The sequence below is a fragment of the Bufo bufo genome, chromosome 2 (assembly GCF_905171765.1).
Source record: "Bufo bufo chromosome 2, aBufBuf1.1, whole genome shotgun sequence".
NCBI classification, from domain to species: Eukaryota; Metazoa; Chordata; class Amphibia; order Anura; family Bufonidae; genus Bufo; species Bufo bufo.
Genome location: NC_053390.1, coordinates 765,605,578 through 765,624,163, shown reverse-complemented (window position 1 = coordinate 765,624,163; position 18,586 = coordinate 765,605,578). Strand labels below are relative to the sequence as shown.

The window sequence follows — 18,586 nt, the reverse complement described above, 5'->3', positions numbered from 1 at the left end:
GTGGGTTTTTTCTACTGTCTGGGCATTGTAGAACCTCAGGAAACATGACAGGTGCTCAGAAAGTCAGAGCTGCTTCAAAATGCAGAAATTCACATTTTTGTACCATAGTTTGTAAACACTATAACTTTTACCCAAACCAATAAATATACACTTATTGCATTTTTTTTAATCAAAGACATGTAGAACAATAAATTTAGAGAAAAATTTATATAGAAATGTAGTTTTTTTTTAAAAAAAATTACAACTGAAAGTGAAAAATTACATTTTTTTGCAAAAATTTCGGTAAATTTCGATTAATAGCAAAAAAAGTAAAAATGTCAGCAGCAATGAAATACCACCAAATGAAAGCTCTATTAGTGAGAAGAAAAGGAGGTAAAATTCATTTGGGTGGTAAGTTGTATGACCGCACAATAAACCGTGAAAGTAGTGTAGTGCAGAATTGTAAAAAGTGGTCTGGTCATTAAGGGGGTTTAAGCTAGGGGTGGTTAAGGTATGTATATGGAAATTAGTACACAGTTTAATGAAAGCAAAGAAAACACATGACATTTTTTAAAATATTCACATTACAGCTTGTTATTTTTTTTTTTTTTTTTTTTTTTTAAATATTTTATTGTTATAATACAAAAATTTAAATCCATATTACATACTTGATATTATAAATTCCATAGATCCGCCAATTCTAATCTATAAACATAATTGACACTAATTTCATGCAGATATCCATAATAATGTCAGTATTTGAAAATCAAAGGGAGGTCTCCTACTGGGGAGGGTGACAGGGCTCACCCGACATCCTAGGCTTGATAATGCAAATGGAAAAAGCAACCCACTTAGCCCAGGTTCTCCATTCGCTACAGGGATAGGGGCCCGAAATCCAGACAGCCGCCCGGCAGCGAGCGCCGCTCGCGCACGCCCTCCCCCAGACACGGGCAAGTACGAGCGGAAGGACTGGCACTCATGTGGCCGATCGCTTTATGCTCACATGCTGCCTAAAGGCGAGCTTGCAGCGATCTTTAATCGCAGGCATTTGATAAAGCAAAAACCAGAGAGGGGGGTCCAGCAGTCTTTTACCACAGTGGTAGAAACCCACTCGTATATTTTACTGCCTCATCCCCATGTGATTAAGTCAGCTATCAGTTGCATGGTTCGCCATACTTTGCGTTTATTCGCATTGATATTTCATGCGGCAGAGAACTCGAAACGAGTGTCACTCAGCAATTAAAAAGGATATAAGCAAAAAACAGAGCCAGATACCTGCTCTGTCTCTTTAAATGAGCACATAGTAGCGCGCCCACCGCGTGTGTCACCTCCCTGCCCGCAATCGAGCCTCATGTCTGACGGGAAGAGCCGTATCCCGAGCTGCGCCCGATACCCGGGCACCTCCAGACCCCGAGCCACGGTCCCCTACCCATGTACCGCTCGATATTATACCTGGATAAAAAAATTTCCACCATTATTTAATACCGGGAAGTCCCCCCTCCTTCAGTCCTGGAGACCCTCCCATGCTTCCAATATACCTCCACATTCTTAATCAATATAATACATACAGAAAAGCCGGACAGCTAGAATTTTCCCCAGCTCACCCCATAAACCCCCCCCCCCCCCCCCCTTGCAGGAAAAAAAAAAAAAAAAAAAAAATAGAAAAAGGGATCATAATTAATTAGTCGTATCCCAATCTTTCCATAAGCTATTCCACTTTAAATAGGATCCTCTTTTTTTGTACAGGATCTTCTCGTAACTTTTCACTTTCTCTACCAAGCCCAGCCAGTTATTACAGTCTGGGGCGGAAGAACAAAACCAGGATCTAGAAATCAGGAGCCTAGCTAAGAACATCACCTTAGTCAACAAATGGCTTTTTATGGGTTGATAATTAACCTCAGATAAATCTCCCAGGACCCATATCCTGGGAGACAAGGGAACCACAATTTTAAGTTTACGCGCCAGATTCTTTTGGACCAGGCTCCAATAACTACTCACCATTGGGCAGTCCCAGAACAGATGTAAATGATCTGCCTCGGGCTCGCCACAACGGGGGCAGTCAGAGGAAGCCCTGAGTCCTCTTCTATATAACCATATGGGTGTTACATAAATTTTGTGCAAAATATTAAATTGTACAACAGTGTGGTTAAAATTATGTGAAACCAATTTTAAACTTTCCCCTATATTCTCCCAGTTAGGAGGGCCTGCCTCTGAAAGGAGAGAAGACCAGGCTCTCTGTCCCGGAGAGAAAACATCCAAAAAAAAATTATCCATTAAGTGTCTGTAACAGTGAGATAGTTTAATTCTCGTGACAATTTTCTTACAAATTAAGTCCTGTAAAAATACAGAAGTATCTATAATAAAAAGGTGACTATTCAAAGTATTAGAAAGTGCTGACCTCAATTGGAAATATGCATACCAAGCCACCTCACCTAAATTTGCCCTTAGTTCCATAAGGGGCAAAATTTGTCCTCCACTAACTACTTGATGTAAGTATTGCACATTTTTGGTCCTCCAGTACTGGCGGCAACTTAAATCTTTTAAATTAAGAAGTTTTTGGTTATGCCATAATGGGGTGCAAATAAGCGATGCCTTAACTCCACACCAGCTCCTTATGGCCGACCAAGTCTTTATAGCCATTCTGCAGAACAGTGTAAACCCTCTAATTGAATTTGACAAATAATCAGATTCCAGTACGGTAAAAAAATCGGAAAAACCTGCATCTTTCACCACTTTACTGCAGAAGGGGCTATTTTCCCAATCATTAAAAAGGCAGAGTTGGGAGGCCACAAAGTAGCCCCTAAAATAGGGGAGGTTAAGACCTCCCCGATTGTAGGGCATAGAAAAATAGAGTGCCTTCAATCTCACGCGCTTCCTCCCCCATAATAAATCATTGAGCACCCGCTCTATCAATCTAAAGTGTTTATCTGTAATCCATATAGGCGAGTTGCGCAAGACATAAAGAACCTGGGGAAGCACTACCATTTTTATTATTGAAATTCTATCCGCTCTTGCTAGAAGAATTTTTTGCCATATCTTAATTTTTGCTCTTAGCTTTACTAACAAAGGAATTAGGTTAAGTTGTAAATATTCTTGAGGTTTAGCAGAAACTGTTATCCCCAGGTACTTTACTGAATCAGAGATCGTTACCTGATTATTAAATTCGCCTCGCAACTCATCTATAGGAAGAAGGACGGTCTTATCCCAGTTGATCTCAAGTCCAGATAACTCGGAGAAGTGGCCAACCAAGTCCATTATACGAGGAAGAGTCGTATCTGTTTGATGGATGAAAACCAAGATATCATCTGCGTAAAGAGATACGCGGTCATGCTGCCCCATTATGCCAAAACCAACCACCTCCGAGTCCTGTCTTATCAAAGCCGCTAAAGGTTCAATATAAATATTAAATAAAAAGGGGGAAAGGGGACAGCCTTGACGGGTACCTCTTCCCAAGGTGAAACTCTCTGTCGTCGAATCATTGATCCTGATCCTGGCAACTGGGGAATTGTAAAGTAGCTGGACCATCGCCATAAATCTTGGGCCAAAGCCCATTCTTTTCATTACCTCCCAGAGAAAAATCCACTCCACCCTGTCGAAGGCTTTAGTAGCGTCCAACGACAGGATGGAGCGGGCACCACGCCCTGGGGACTGAATATTCATAAATAGCCTATGCAGATTGTGATGAGTACCCCTATTTGGCATAAAGCCATTTTGATCTGGGTGAATAATCGTGGGCATAACCCGCGAAAGCCTCCTAGCCAGAACTTTTGATAGTAACTTAACATCGGTATTTAATAATGATATTGGTCTGTAGGAGCTCAATTCTGCCGGGTCTTTGTCCTTTTTTAGAATTAAAACAATAAGAGCCTCCATCATAGAGTGTGGTAGTCTCCCTCCCTGTGTTGCCTGGGAGAAAACCTCTAGCAACTGAGGGAGGATGACATCACTATACTTGCGATAGACCTCATATGGAAGGCCATCCACTCCTGGCGATGAGTTCCCCGAGACAGACCCAAGGGCCTCCTGCAGCTCCATAAGAGACATCTCCTCCTCGAGATATTCCCTCTGAACTTCATTTAAAGTAGAAAATGGAATTTTCTCCAGGAAACGCATCGCCAGTTCAGCTGACAGACCAGGGGAGGATCTATATGTCTGGGCAAAGTATTGTAAAAAAGTATTCTCAATTCCCTCTAAATCTGTTATGGTTTTGCCCTCTACATTACGGATCGAAGTAATGGATAGTTTTTTCTTATCTTGTTGTGAAATTATTCTAGCTAAAAGTTTCCCCGGGCGTCCAGACTCGATGAAGTAATTAAGCCCCTTAAAAAATACCCTGTGGTTTGCTTTCTCTGTTACATATTTCTCCAGAGAGCAGCTAGCCTTCTGCATCTCTTCCCTGTTGTGTTCAGTTGGATGGCTAGCATATCTCTCAGTTGTAAGTACAGCAATCTGAACCAATTCCTCCTCTTTCTTCCTAAATATTCTCTTTGCTGCGACAATCTCACTTATAAAAACCCCCCTCAAATATGCTTTCGAGGCATCCCATACTGTATTGATACTGGCGGAGGGAAGATTGACCTCCCAAAAGGAGGACATCAATAGTTTAATCGACTGCAGATTGTCCATAATAGTGAGCCAGTATGGATTCAACTTAAATCCTAGCCCCCTAATATCCTTATTCTCCCCGCTGGAAACCTCAATCAGTACGGGTGAGTGGTCCGAAACTGTTCTTATTCCGTATCGCATCTTGCAGATATTACTCAAGTTGCTCTCATTGGTGAGTGCTAAATCGATCCTAGACATTGCTCTACCCCCCCTGCTGACACAAGAATATACTCTCTTTCCACCGCCAAGATATTCCCATATATCCACCACTCCAACCTCTAAACAAAATTGAGACAGCGGGGAATTACAGAAATTCCTCCCCCTTTCTGCATCTATTGAAAATCTATCTTTATTAGGGTCAAGGACCGCATTGAAATCCCCCATCAGGATTAAGCGGCATTCTGGTCTTTTTTCAAAAAATAGCATTAGTTGAAGCAGTGGGTACATTGAGAATGGCGGAGGTATATAAAAAAAGGCAAGAATATAGCTGTCGCCATGCAGCTTACCATGCAAGAAGATAAATCTACCCTGAGCATCTATGTAGGATTTTATAAGGGTGAAATCTATGGAGTTATGAATAAGAACCGAAATACCCCTAGAGGAGCCAGTAAAGGTGGAGTGATACGATTGGGACTGCCATCCCGTTGTCAGACGGAACAAGGTTTCTTTAGTTAGATGGGTTTCTACTATACAAATAATTGCTGGAAGATATCTTTTTAATGCATCCATGATCGCTTGCCTTTTAACTCTTTCCCCAAGTCCTCTGACATTCCAAGCTACTATTCTAGTGGACATCGCTCACCGAGAAGAAAAAAAAAAAAAAAAAAAAAAAAAAAAAAAAAAAAAAAAAGAAAAACATTCCTGCAAGGTGGGTACCCCTCCCCCCCCTATCCATTGATCCGCCCGAACTACTCAGCGAACCTCTAACCACCGGCCGTTCTCCCCCATCCTGGCCCCCCCCCCTCCATCCCTCCGATCATAGTAGTACACAATTTCAAATGCCTATTTGATCCATCCAGTCTGATGCCTGTTGTGGTGTCTCAAAAAAAAGAGAAGTCCCATTGTGAATTACTCTTAATTTCACAGGATACTGTAGGGAATATTTAATCTCCTTAGCCGCCAAGCGTTTCTTTATCTCTATAAAGCTTTTCCTTTTTTCCTGGGTCTGCCGCGCAAAGTCAGGAAAGAAGAGCAGATTAGTGCCCTGATATTCAATAGGTATACATTCTCTTGCTCTTTTCAGGATCATATCTCTATCCGCGGATAGTAGTAATTTGATTAACACTGCACGCGGCGGTCTCCCCGGAATCAATTTCCCTCCTGGAATTCGGTGGGCTCTTTCTATTTGAAACATAGAAGAGAAATTATCGCTGCCGAGACTATGCATAATCACATCTTTAAGTTGTTCCTCCAGCTGTCGGCCTTCCACTCCTTCTGGGAAACCAATTATGCGGACATTGTTGCGCCTTGACCTATTTTCTAAGTCCTCTAGTTTATTTTGAAGTGCTTGATTTTCTGAGGCTAGAAGCAAAGTTTTAGATTTTAACGTATCCATGTCCGTTTGCAAAAAGTCGACAGTTTTTTCCACACTAAGGACTCGGTCCCGGATCTTTACTAGGTCTTCTCTTATTAATGAAATATCGCTCTGCACTGACCCCAATTGGGTGGACATTTCTTGCACTAAAGTGCCATTATTTTCCACAGCGCATAGGATTTTGTCCAAGACAGATGGGTCGTATTCAGTTCGCATTTGTGCAGAGAGACAGTCCTCGCCTGCCTCCTGGTCTGCCCCCTCCAGTCCATCCTCAGAAAGTTCATCATTTTGGGAAGTTTTAGCGAATTTTTTCAGTTTGGCAGGGGGTTTAGTTTTGGCTAGGTTCTTTTCATTTGAAAAGGGCGATTTCAGAAACTTGTCGATTTTGTTCTCTGGGGTCTTAGTCCCAGACTTAATTGAGGAGGAATCAACTGAGCGTCGCTTTGGGGGCATTCTCCCCAATTCCCCCCCCCCCTCACCTTCTGCTTAAGTTTCTACTTTGGTCTTCCTTTCCCTTCTCCCCCTACCAGGTTTTCATTTTTATTTTATTTTTTATATATATTTTCTTTCACCTATTAACCCTTTTTTCTGTCTCTTCTTTCCCTTTTTTTTTTTTTTTTTTTCTTCCCTTTGTGCCCTCTTTTCCCACTTTTCCTTTCTCACCCTGTCTCCTCCTTACCCCCTTTTCCCCAGACGGCACAAGATTTCAACATAAACAAAACTATGCCCTCTTCACAGCAATATACACTGCTATCCCTCTTGCAGCAATATAGCAGAAAAATCAACAGTACGGCAGGTATAGAATAACTGAATGGAATTGCTATTCTCACGTGTCCGGAGGCCTAATCCCGAAGTACGCCGTGACTGTGCAGTGGCGAGGTAAAGAGGAGACAGCCGAGGTATCCAACAGTCGAGGTATCCAACAGGGCGGCAGTCCGGTAGCAGGCAGAAGCAGGAGCGGCAAGGTGGAATCCGGCGGTCCAGTGGCAAGAAGAGCAGGAGGCAGCAGATGGAGCCAGCAGCCAGGCAAGACCAATCGATCGGAGCCGGAGGGGAGACAGAGCCGAACGACAGCACGCAGACAGAGCAGGCAGAGTGGCAACAAGCGAGGACGGCAAATGGAGGAACCAGAAGCGGGGCAGCGATGGAGCCCAGTCGAGGGACAGGAGCAGTGCCGGAGCGGTAGCCAGCAACGGCAGCAGCCAGACAACTCCCCACAATCGGCAGAGACGATCCGGCGACAAGACCAGGTGGAGTATAGTGGCGCGTCGCGGCTCACAACTCAGGGCATCAGCTGTTCCATCTCGGCTGTTTCGGCATCAGCATCAGCTGTTCGACATCGGCCTGGAAGGGGAAGGCCAGCAGTGGGGGAGATCGAGACGCGACGTACACTCACGTCATCCCGCCGTTCCCATGACAGCTTGTTATTTAACATTGTGGAAAACTGTTCCATTACGAGCACAAAATGTTCCAGGGATCTAGTGTAAATACCTCGGCAAATCTGTGCAAATTAAAAATGATTGGCAATTACAATTTAATGTCATAATGTTCACAGAATGGCACAGTGTGCTTGGCGACAGCAGGAGTTCTTAACCTTTTCAATTACTCCAGTTATGGCTGTCAATTAGCTCCTCAACTCTCTGCGTTGTGCTATGTGTATGGCTCATTTTTGTACCAGTCATTTTTGGCCTAGAGCTCCACGGCAACACAGCGTCACCTGCGAGCCACAGTAAATCACTGAATTACCTAGACTATGTCGCAACTTTCATTTTTCCTATGGAAAAAAAAATATCTAAGAGACCGCCGATCACTTCTAGCCTTGAGTACTAAACTATGAATACGTATAGTTACATTGTTAGAATATTGTCTCACTTATACTTTACAAAAAGAGTCTAAATCTACCCATACTTCTTCGAAAGTGTAACGTTCTACCAAAGAAGGGCTTTGGTTATGATTAGAGTTCAGCGAACCTGCCTTTTGGAAGGTTCGAGTTCGGGATTTAAGTGAATTACGTAATTGATTCCGTTCTTAAGGAATCCCTAATTTACTTCAATGCCGCCATGCCAAACGGAATGCCTTTAGAGTGCCTTGTCATAATACAAGTGTACAGCCGGCAGAACTAAGCCATCGGAGCTGGCCATACACTTGTATTATGCGGCATGCCAGCATTGAATTACGTGATGGATTCTGTGAGAACGGAATCCATTACATAATTCTCTTAAACCCCGTACCCAAACTCGAACCTGCCAAAAGGCAGGTTTGTTCAACTCTAGTTGTGATCGCAAAGCCATTTGGGGGTCTGTATTAAGCCGCCGTTGGCAGTTCCATCACTTTTGTCGGCCAAAATAGCCCAACTTTATTACAATGCATACAGGTACATTATTTTTGCTGTCAAATTGGCAGAAACCCAGATGGATCCTATTATACGTAAATGGCATTTATGAAGCTGAATTCCGCCTACACTAGGTGTATTTATTGTGCGCAACGGTTAGTTGCGCCATACTCTGCAACTTTTTCCCTGCTCAAGCCAGATCTAAAAATATGGGCATGGTGTGGGCAGGGAAGGGGATGGGCTGGTGGCCTTTTTCATTTACCATTTTGTACGCCTGTTACAGGCGTATCAAAAGGTCTATATGTAAGACAGTTAGGAAGCTGTCTTACATTTAGAAGTTGATGTTTATGTTGAATACCATATCACCATCAGGATTGAATGAGAACATTGATTTCTCATGCTTTTTATAGCCGGCCATTAGATTACTCTACTAACGAGACAGTGGATATCTGACCATGATTCTACACGTAGGTAGGGGGGTACTGTGGCCACCCCCAACACTTGATTTCCCACTTTCTCTCTTTCTCTTTACCACATTTACCTGGTATAGTAACAAGATGCATAACATCGATGTACCTAGTCTGACAGGGGCCTAGTATTCAATTCTGCTGGTAACCTACGACCCCTACCCATTCCCAGTAGACCCTGGTCCCATATCTCGATGGACTTTATAACTGACCTACCGCTGGCAGAGGGTAAGACTGTAGTTTGGGTAGTGGTCGATAGGTTTAGCAAAATGGTTCATTTCATTCCCCTGTCTAAACTTCCGAATGCTAAAACCCTGGCGTCTATTTTTGTGAGAGAGATTGTTCGCTTACATGGCATCCCGGAAAATATTGTTTCTGACAGGGGTGTGCAGTTTGTGTCCAAATTCTGGAGGGCCTTCTGTCAAAGATGTAAAATTTAATTGTCTTTTTCTTCTGCCTACCATCCTGAGAGTAATGGGCAGACTGAACACCTTAATCAGTCTGTGGAACAATTCTTGAGGTTGTATGTTGCTGATGACCAGCAATTATGGGTCAAATTCCTTCCGTTGGCTGAATTTGCTTTGAATAACCATGTCAATTCTTCTGCTGGGGTCTCCCCTTTCTTCTGTAACCATGGTTTTCATCCCCGTTTTCATTCTGGGTCGTCCGTCTCCTCCTCTAACCCTGAAGCAGATAAACTCTCCTCCGAACTGTGCACAGTTTGGGCCCGGGTTCAATCGAACCTAGAAAAGGCTCAGAGTTCTCAAAAACTCAAGGCCGATAGGAGACGTTCAAGGGGGGTGAACTTTCAGGTTGGGGATAAAGTATGGTTGTCCTCCAAGAATCTATCTCCCAAGGTAACTTCAAAAAAATTAGCTCCTCATTTTATTGGACCATATAAGTTCACGGAAGTGATTAACCCAGTATCTTTTAGGTTGGAGCTGCCCGAGTCATTCCACATTCATAATGTGTTCCATAAATCTCTGCTTAAAAAATATTTTGAACCGGTAGTACCATCAAAAGCCTCGCCTCAGCCAGTTCTTGTTAATGATGCTGTCGAGTATGTGGTGTCTAAAATAGTGGATGTCAGGAAGGTGCGTAATACCTTGCAGTACCTGATTCACCAGGAGGGGTATGGACCTGAAGAGAGATCTTGGGTACCTGCTAGGGAGGTTCATGCTCCTAGACTTGTTCGTAAATTTCATTTAGAACACCCTGAAAAGCCATCGCCTGAAGTCTTGGGTCCGGTGGCCCCTCGCAAAAGGGGGGGTACTGTCACGGGGTTCCGAAGGCGCACACGGTCCCCCATTTCCCGCAGACCTGTTGCTTAGCTTTGGGAATGAGGATTTGTGCTTGACCTCATTCCCAGGGCGGCTTTGCTGGCTGGGTGGCTCCCTGCTCCTAGTCTGCCTTGAGCACCGAGCTGATCACTCGGTGCTCGACTGGTTGGTCTGTCGGTCATGTGACGCTGGCCACGTCACATGACCCTCACTCCCCACTATAAATACAGGCAGCCTGCTGGCCACAGGTTGCCTGTTAATTTCTAGGTTCCTGGCTATTTTTTGGACTACTGAATACCTACCTGATCCTGTTCCCTGACGATCCTCTGCCTGCTCCTCCTGTACTACTCTCTTAGGACTCCTCTTGTACTTCGCTACTCTCTTGGTATTTGACCCCGGCTTCTCCTGACCATCCGTTGTACTGCGTAGCTCTCTTGGTTCTGACCCGGTCCGTTCATGTTCCGTATTTTGTCTTGTCTGTCTTCCCTGCACATATCCTAAGTTAGGGACTGCCGTCCAGTTGTCCCCTGCCATCAGGACTCGTGAGGCAAGTAGGCAGGGCCAGGGGTGAGGGTGGAGCGCAGTGGTCACTACCCTTACCCCTGTGTGTGTGTGGACGTGACCGTTACAGGTGTCCCCTGAAGAGCCCAGGTTATTGTTGTGGGCGAAACGCGTTGGAATTTAGGGGCCTAAAGCGTGGTGTTGCCTACTGCAATAACTTAGGCACCTATATCATTGTATTATAAACTGGCAAAGCGTGTACTTGGCATCTAGTTGTCGATAGCTATATTTTCTATCGCATAAATGATACTATGTACTCAGCATTTACTTGATATCTATAAAGATAACCGTGTGTACTGAGCATCATTATTTTTGTATCTAGAAGAACAACATTGTGTACTCAGCATTTATTTGATATCTACTATTATGTACTCAGCATTTATTTAATATCTACTTAACAACTATGTGTACTGAGCATTTATTATTTTTCTGTACCTAGAATTGGCCACAATATTAGGCATACCATATGGCTCTGCCTGTGTCACCTTTCTTCAGGGCCATCCTAGGGCATACAGGAGGTTCCTGAATACGGGATCGCCCCTATCGGGGCGGCCATTCCATTCTTTAGGCAGGACTATCAAGAAAAGGGTCAGCATTAGGGACAGGTCCCAAATCGAATGCCACAACCCTACCCAGAGAACAGTCTCCTCTAGCATCTTGGAGGATTCAGGAACACCCGGTCCACATCGTATCTAATGCTAACTCTCTATATGCATTGTTGTTCTTCTCTTTTTTTCTTTTTGTGTTATTTGTGGGGTTGTTTTTCATACTAAATTTATTAAAGGCTACGTTTTATAATAGGTGGAAATTATAGAGAGGCTGACGCCGGTCTTGATAAATGTGCCCCTAAAAGTATATTGAACTTGTGGGAGGTCTACTTTCACTGCAGTGCTGATTAATATTGTTCTATCTTTCTAGCAGTTGGTGCTCTGTTTTTTTTCTGCTATATTGCTCCAATTTTCCGGCATAAGCATAGATAACTTTCTATCTGACTATAGCCATCATGTGCGGGAGCTTAATATTTCACTGCATACCGCTGTACATTGCAATAGGTTTAGGCTTAAAACTGACTTAAATCAATAAAAGAGAGAGAGGCTAGCGTATGCCATGACTATATGACTGGTGAGGATCCAACCTCTGGGACCACTACAGATCCTGAGAGTGAAAGGACCATGGAGCTGATTTAACTCTTTTAAATGTACAGCTGTTCCAGAGGTCAGACCCTCACAGTCATAAATGGATGGCATATGTTAGCTATAAGATGAGAATAGCCCTGTAAGGTAAACTGAATGGTTTGGATAACGCTTTTAACCTTCTCTGGATCAGCTAAACCTATGAGAAGAAAACGTGGGATGATGGATTTCGTTCTTCAAGCCAAAAATATGATCACATTTCTATATTTGCTTCACTTTTGGTGAGGATAGTAAAGCTAATAACATACATACTACTAAAACTCTCATACTCTGTAGCTCTATTACTTTACTGTAAAAAAAAAAAGGAGAACACTACCTGTTGTCCAGATGTATTTTCTGAGAACTCCTGTGATGCTTCTGCAGCTTGGCAGGAATGACAATCACATTCACATCTGAGAAGAAGTAAAATTTGAAATCTGTATTTATAACCACAATCTACATAACACCATATTATGTCCCTCTATATACAGTAGGATTTTGGTAACAAATTTTTTCTATTAATCAGTAGTGTATGCCAAAATAATAAACTTTTTATTATATCTTAGTGAATACAAATGCAGGCTCCTCGTTCTTCACTACTGCATCTTCTGTAAATGGCCCTTCACACAGGCCGAGAATCCTGCAAATAATCATTCATAAAAATGCTCGTTAGCGATTATCTGGCAGTGTAAATGTACTGCTGATTACCCGATGAACGAGCGAAACACTCATTTGCGCAGTCACAAAAATTTGCATTTGCCGGCAGCAGATTGTGCCGTGTAAACAGCATCTGCAGCCGGCAAACGAGTCAGTACGGGGAAGAATGATGGCATTAGCGATCGCTCCTCCCCATACTGTGGAGGAGATCGCTGCATGTAAATACAGTGGTTTCCTCCAACCAGCGAGCAGGCGATTGACGGGAAGGAACGACAATCTGCTGCTATATCATCCTGTGTAAAGGGACCTTAATTGTTCAAAATCTCTGCAGTCACTGAAAAATCAGGACCACCATGAGGCAGGAAAGTTTTTAGAGCTTCTTACTGAGGAAATATATTATAAAGATGACTATGTGGGGAGGGAGGCTACCCTCACACATAGGAATACATAGAGACTTTCCTGATAAATAGAATATCACATAGCATGTTTTACAGGTGCAATGCTCAGTCTTTTGCTGTACATTATTCTAAACCCTCCACTACTTTCAGGTCTGTGTGTTTCTGGGAAGAAAGGGATGCAAATGAGCTCTTAACAAGCTCTGCCTCTGATGCCAGCAGATGTCAGGCAGCTATCCTATAAGTCAGTGTTTGACCCTTTAAATAGGCCTTGGACATGACTTGGATATTAAACAAGCCAGCACCTCATCTGCAGACAGCTGTTTCAGGATGATTGCCCCTCATCAGTACAGAGCTGGCTTAACTGGGTGAGAGGCCTTAGTCAGGATTTGGAGGTACTATCTCTCCTTGAGGAGAGATCGCCTTAATCAGCGTCAGGAGACTTATAGGCCATACATGGTCCCCTGGAAAATCCTTTTACCCTAAGTTTAGAAAAGTAATGAAGAACATGGGACCCCCATTCAAATCGGTAGGGTCTCAACGGCCAGCACAAGTATAATGCATAAAGATTTTTAATCAGAACCCTGAAAATGCATGAAGACCCAGTACTTCTCAAAGCAGCAATGTGATACACTGTACCAGATAAACAATAGTCTTTGGGCTAAACACTGCAGCAATACGGGATGATGTTAAAATGTAACATGTCTAATCTATATTTCCCTGATATCTGTCAAACAAACGCTGGCCAAACATCTAAGGCTACTTTCACACTAGCGTTTTCAATTCCGCTATTGAGAGCCGTCATAGGATCTCAATATCGGAAGAAAATGCTTCAGTTTTGTCCCCATTCATTGTCAATGGGGACAAAACTGAACTGAACTAAACGGAATGTACCAAAATGCATTCCGTTCCGTTTGGTTGCGTCCACATCACGGACAGAAAAACGCTGCAAGCAGCGTTTTTCTGTCCGCGATGTGGTGCGGAGCAAGACACACAATGTAAGTCAATGGGGACGGATCTGTTTTCTCTGACACAATAGAAAACGGATCCGTCCCCCATTGACTTTCAATGGTGTTCATGACGGTCATGGCGGATGCATGCGGCTGTATTATTGTAATGGAAGCGTTTTTGCAGATCCATGACGGATCCGCAAAAAACGCTAAAGTGAAAGTAGCCTAAGATGTTGAATGTTAGATAGTTGGCCAGTCCAACCAAGATCAGGGGGTTCAGCAGACATGATTCTACTGCGTATAGCCACCTTACGTCTGTACAGGCTGTGAGCGTCTGAACGTAACAAAGAAGGTTTCATGCACTCACAGCAAATACAGATCCATAATGTTATTAAACATTTCATGAGGGATTTGCTCACACAAGCTATTGGAAGGTCACAAATACATTATGTGATCTACCTCTTCTTTTCTTTGCTTCTAGATTCAGAGGTCAGGCTCACGTTTTCTTTACTTTCACTACTGGAGGACTCACATTGCTGAAGAATAGCTTTATTCTGCTGGAAACATATACAGTAAATATGATTTACCTGCTGATCAATGCTTATTTAAATGTATGATATTGAGTATAAACTCACCATAGACAAAGCTATAGGGGGTGCTATATCACATAAGAGGACACCAGCATTATAAATGGCACATGGTGGGTGGAGGCCCTGGTACTGATTTTGCATTAAAGTTCAGAACATTGAAGTTAAAGGGGTTGTCAACCCCTGGGGACCTATTCTACAGACCCCAAGCATGGTGGACCTATAGCGGTAATCATAGTTAATTGATTCCAGCCACTGGGTTCTGGTTCCATCGCTCCCAGTCAGGTGCCAAAGGTCCCAGGTGTCCCTGAATCAACATCCTGTTTAACATGGGTCATGTGACCGCTGCAGCCAATAACTAGCCATAGCACTCATGTGTCACCATGTGTTACATCTCTGGGTCTGTGGCCAGTCATTGGCTGCGGCAGTCATGTGACCTAGCACCGGCCAAGTCAGTGGGTCAGCAATGAAGCTGGAACACAGTGGAGGTGATAAAGTAAGTATCATTACCACTGTATGTCTGGCCATGCTAGAGGGGTCTGTAAAAAAAGGTGCCCGCAAGTTATGCAAGAATGGGGAGAAGGGGTAAGGGTATGCCCAGACCTGTAAAGGAAAGATGACTTAACTGTTTCCTGGCACCCGCTCCCCACACCTTCTCCTCCAGGACTGCAATGCTCCGCTGGGCTCACTCGCTGTAAACATCTGAAATGACATTGCTGCAACCAATCGCTGGCTGCAGTGGAGACCGGATCCCCCTGTGGCATGTGACCATTTGTCATGATGGTACCATTTGTCATGAGTGGTACCTCGGAACCGAAACCGAGTTCGGGAAATTGTTTTTTTATAGTAGAAATTAATTTATGAAGTTATTAATAACTTCGGCTCATCGAAGCCAGTACATTCTAATACTGTACGGAGCGCTCGCTCCGTACAGTATTCAACGAAGTATTATACGAATCGACTTAGCATGTTTCCTCCGAAGTCGATTCGCTCATCCCTAGTCATGACGTAAGGGGAGACATTCTCCGCCACAGCCAGTGATTAACTGCGGCGATGTCAAACCAGATGTTGACATCGAGGGAGCCCAGTGGAACATTGCAGGCCTGCAGGAGAAGGAGCAGCGAGCCAAAGCAGGTAAGTCATCTTTTCTTTATAGGCCAAATTATATCCTCCTGTGGTATGTCATTCCAAGCTCTTTCAGATTCGTGCCTTAGTTCAGCTGGTTGTTTGATGGTGTGCATGGGTTATCTGTCGCCCCATCCAGTACCAGAAAATGTCGATGGGGGAGAAATCTGGTGATTGAGCTGGCCAGGGGAGCTGCTGGATACCATGAAGAGCACATTGTGTAGCATGGGCAGTGGGTAGGCAGGAACCAAAAAAAAAAAAAACGTAGGACTGGTTTCACAATGTCCTGGACATACCAAAGGCTGGTCAATGTTCCATCCATAAATTTTAGAAGGGAATGGGCATAGAAGCTAACAGTGTCCCACACCATGACACCTGATGTTGGTCCTATGTGTCTCCACATTATGCATGATAGCAGAAGGCACTCTCCAGCCCTCCTGCAAACTCAATGGCAAACAATAGTATTCAGTGATGAAAGCAGGTTTAGCCTTGATAATAATGATTGCCGCACATGTTGTACAGTAAACGCAACAGAAATAAATTAAAATACCAGAATCTCCATTGTTAGTTTGCTTTGCCTCACAAAAAACTGAATGAAGGTGATCAAAAAGTCATATATACAGCATACCCAACAAATAAAGAGCCCTTACACAGCTCTGTAGATGGAAATATAAAACGTTATGGATATCAGAATATGACGATGGCCAAAAAAAATAAAAAATTTAAGTATTAAAACATAAAAAATATATATACATTTTGTATCTCTGTAATTGTACTGGCCCACAGAACATAGGTGACCTTTTTTACTGCACAGTGAATGCCATAAAAAAAAAAACAATGCACAAATGCATTGTTTTTCACTAATTCACCAATTAACCCTTTTAGGACCAAGCCATTTTTCACCTTTCTGCTCAGGCCATTTTTAGCAAATCTGACGTGTCAATTTATGTGGTAATAACTTTAAAGCGCTTTTACTTATCCAGGCCATTCTGAGATTGTTTTCTCGTCACATATTTCACTTCATGACAGTGGTAAAATTGAGTCCAAAACTTTCATTTTTATTTATTAAAAAATACCAAATTTACCAAATATTTTGAAAAATTAGCAAATTTCTAAATTTCAATTTCTCTAATTTTATAATAGGTAGTAATAACTCCAAATATAGTTATTACTTTACATTCCCCATATGTCTACTTAATGTTTGGATCATTTTGTGAATGCCTTATTTTTGGGGGACGTTAGAAGTTTAGAAGCAAATCTTGAAATTTTTCAGAAAATTTCCAAAACCCACTTTTTGAGGACTAGTTCAGGTCTGAAGTCACTTTGTGAGGCTTACATAATAGAAACCACCCAAAATTGACCCATAGAGTAGAAACTCCAAAAAAGTGACCCCATTTTAAAAACTACACCCTCAAGGTATTCAAAACTGATTTTACAAACTTTGTTAACCCTTTAGGTGTTCCGCAAGAATTAATGGAAAATGGAGATGAAATTTCAGAATTTCACTTTTTTGGCAGAATTTCCATTTTAATAATTTTTTTTCCACTAACAAAGCAAGGGTTAACAGCCAAACAAAACTCAATATTTATTGCCCTGATGAAGTTGTAAACTGCTGTACGGGCACAAGGCAGGGCGCAGAAGGAAAGGAACGCCATATGGTTTTTGGAAGGCAGATTTCACTGGGATAATTTTAAGCTGCCATGTCACATTTGAAGACCCCCTGATGCACCCCTAGAGAAACTACAAAAAAAAGACCCAATTTTGGAAACTACAGGATAAGGTTGCAGTTTTGTTGGTACTGTTTTAGGGTACATATGATTTTTGGTTGCTATATATTACTTTTTGTGAGGAAAGACAACAAATAATAGCTGTTTTTGCACCGTTTTTTATTTTTTGTTATTTACAATGTTCATCTTACAGGTTAGATCATGTGGTATTTTTATAGAGCAGGTTGTTACAGACGTGGCAATACCAAAAATGTATAGTTTTTTTTATTTATGTAAGTTTTACACAATGATTTCATTTTTTTAAACAAAAATAAAATCATGTTTTAGTGACTCCATAGTCTGAGATCCATATTTTTTTCATTTTTTGGGCGATTATCTTGGGTAGGGTATGATTTTTGCGGGATGAGATGACGGTTTGATTGGCACTATTTTGGGGTGCATATGACTTTTTGATCGCTTACTATTACACTTTTTGTGGGTTTTTTTACACCTTTTTTTTTACGGTGAGGGGTTTTTCTGAGGGGTTAGGTCATGTGATATTTTTATAGAGCAGGTCATTACAGACGTGGCAATACCTAATATGTATACTTTTTTTTATTTATGTAAGTTTTACACAATGATATCATTTTTTAAACAAAAAAAATCATGTTAAAATCATATTATTGTCTGCATTACGGACAAGGATAGTACTGTTCTATTAGAGGCCAGCTGTTCCGTTTCCGCAAAATACAGAACGTACATGGACGTCATCCGTTTTTTTTTGCAGATCTGGGTTTTGAGGACTGCAAAATAGATATGGTCGTTTGCATGAGCCTTAAGTCACAGACCTTACAAATCTGCTGTAAAGCTGGCTACATACATGAACAGCCAATTACCCACCTTATATATGGAATCCTGAAGTTGGACATAGAGTGCATCTCTTTCTTCTAACAACTGTTTTATCTCATATTCACTCGTCTTTTTCAACTCTTCTATGTGCATTTCATGATCCTGTAACAAAAAAAAACTGAAGTTACGACCTACAGTAGGTACATTTAGATATAAGAATAAATTAAATTTTAAGTAAAAAAAAAATCACAGAACTGTTAAAATGACAGTAGTGCTGTATTTTGAGATTAGCACACGTGACTAATTTTTCCCATATTTCTTGTTGCCCCATCCAGTCAGAAAGACCAAAAATATGTCTAATTCTAGCATGGAGAAAAAAATATCACT

The 18,586-nt window shown here is 42.2% G+C and overlaps 1 protein-coding gene across 2 annotated transcripts in view; it reads right to left on the bottom strand.

Annotated features, from left to right (window-relative positions):
• Positions 1–18,586, bottom strand: part of FAM184B (family with sequence similarity 184 member B) — a 149,928-nt gene that overhangs the window by 49,178 nt on the left and 82,164 nt on the right. Inside the window, exons 6-8 of one of the 2 annotated variants that reach the window (XM_040419043.1) lie at positions 18,251–18,361; positions 14,392–14,489; positions 12,268–12,343 (exon numbers count right to left, since the gene is read on the bottom strand). In XM_040419043.1, the coding sequence (XP_040274977.1) occupies positions 12,268–12,343; positions 14,392–14,489; positions 18,251–18,361 (285 nt within the window). The remainder of the gene's footprint in view (positions 1–12,267; positions 12,344–14,391; positions 14,490–18,250; positions 18,362–18,586) is intronic. The other variant, XM_040419044.1, reaches the window with a different exon arrangement.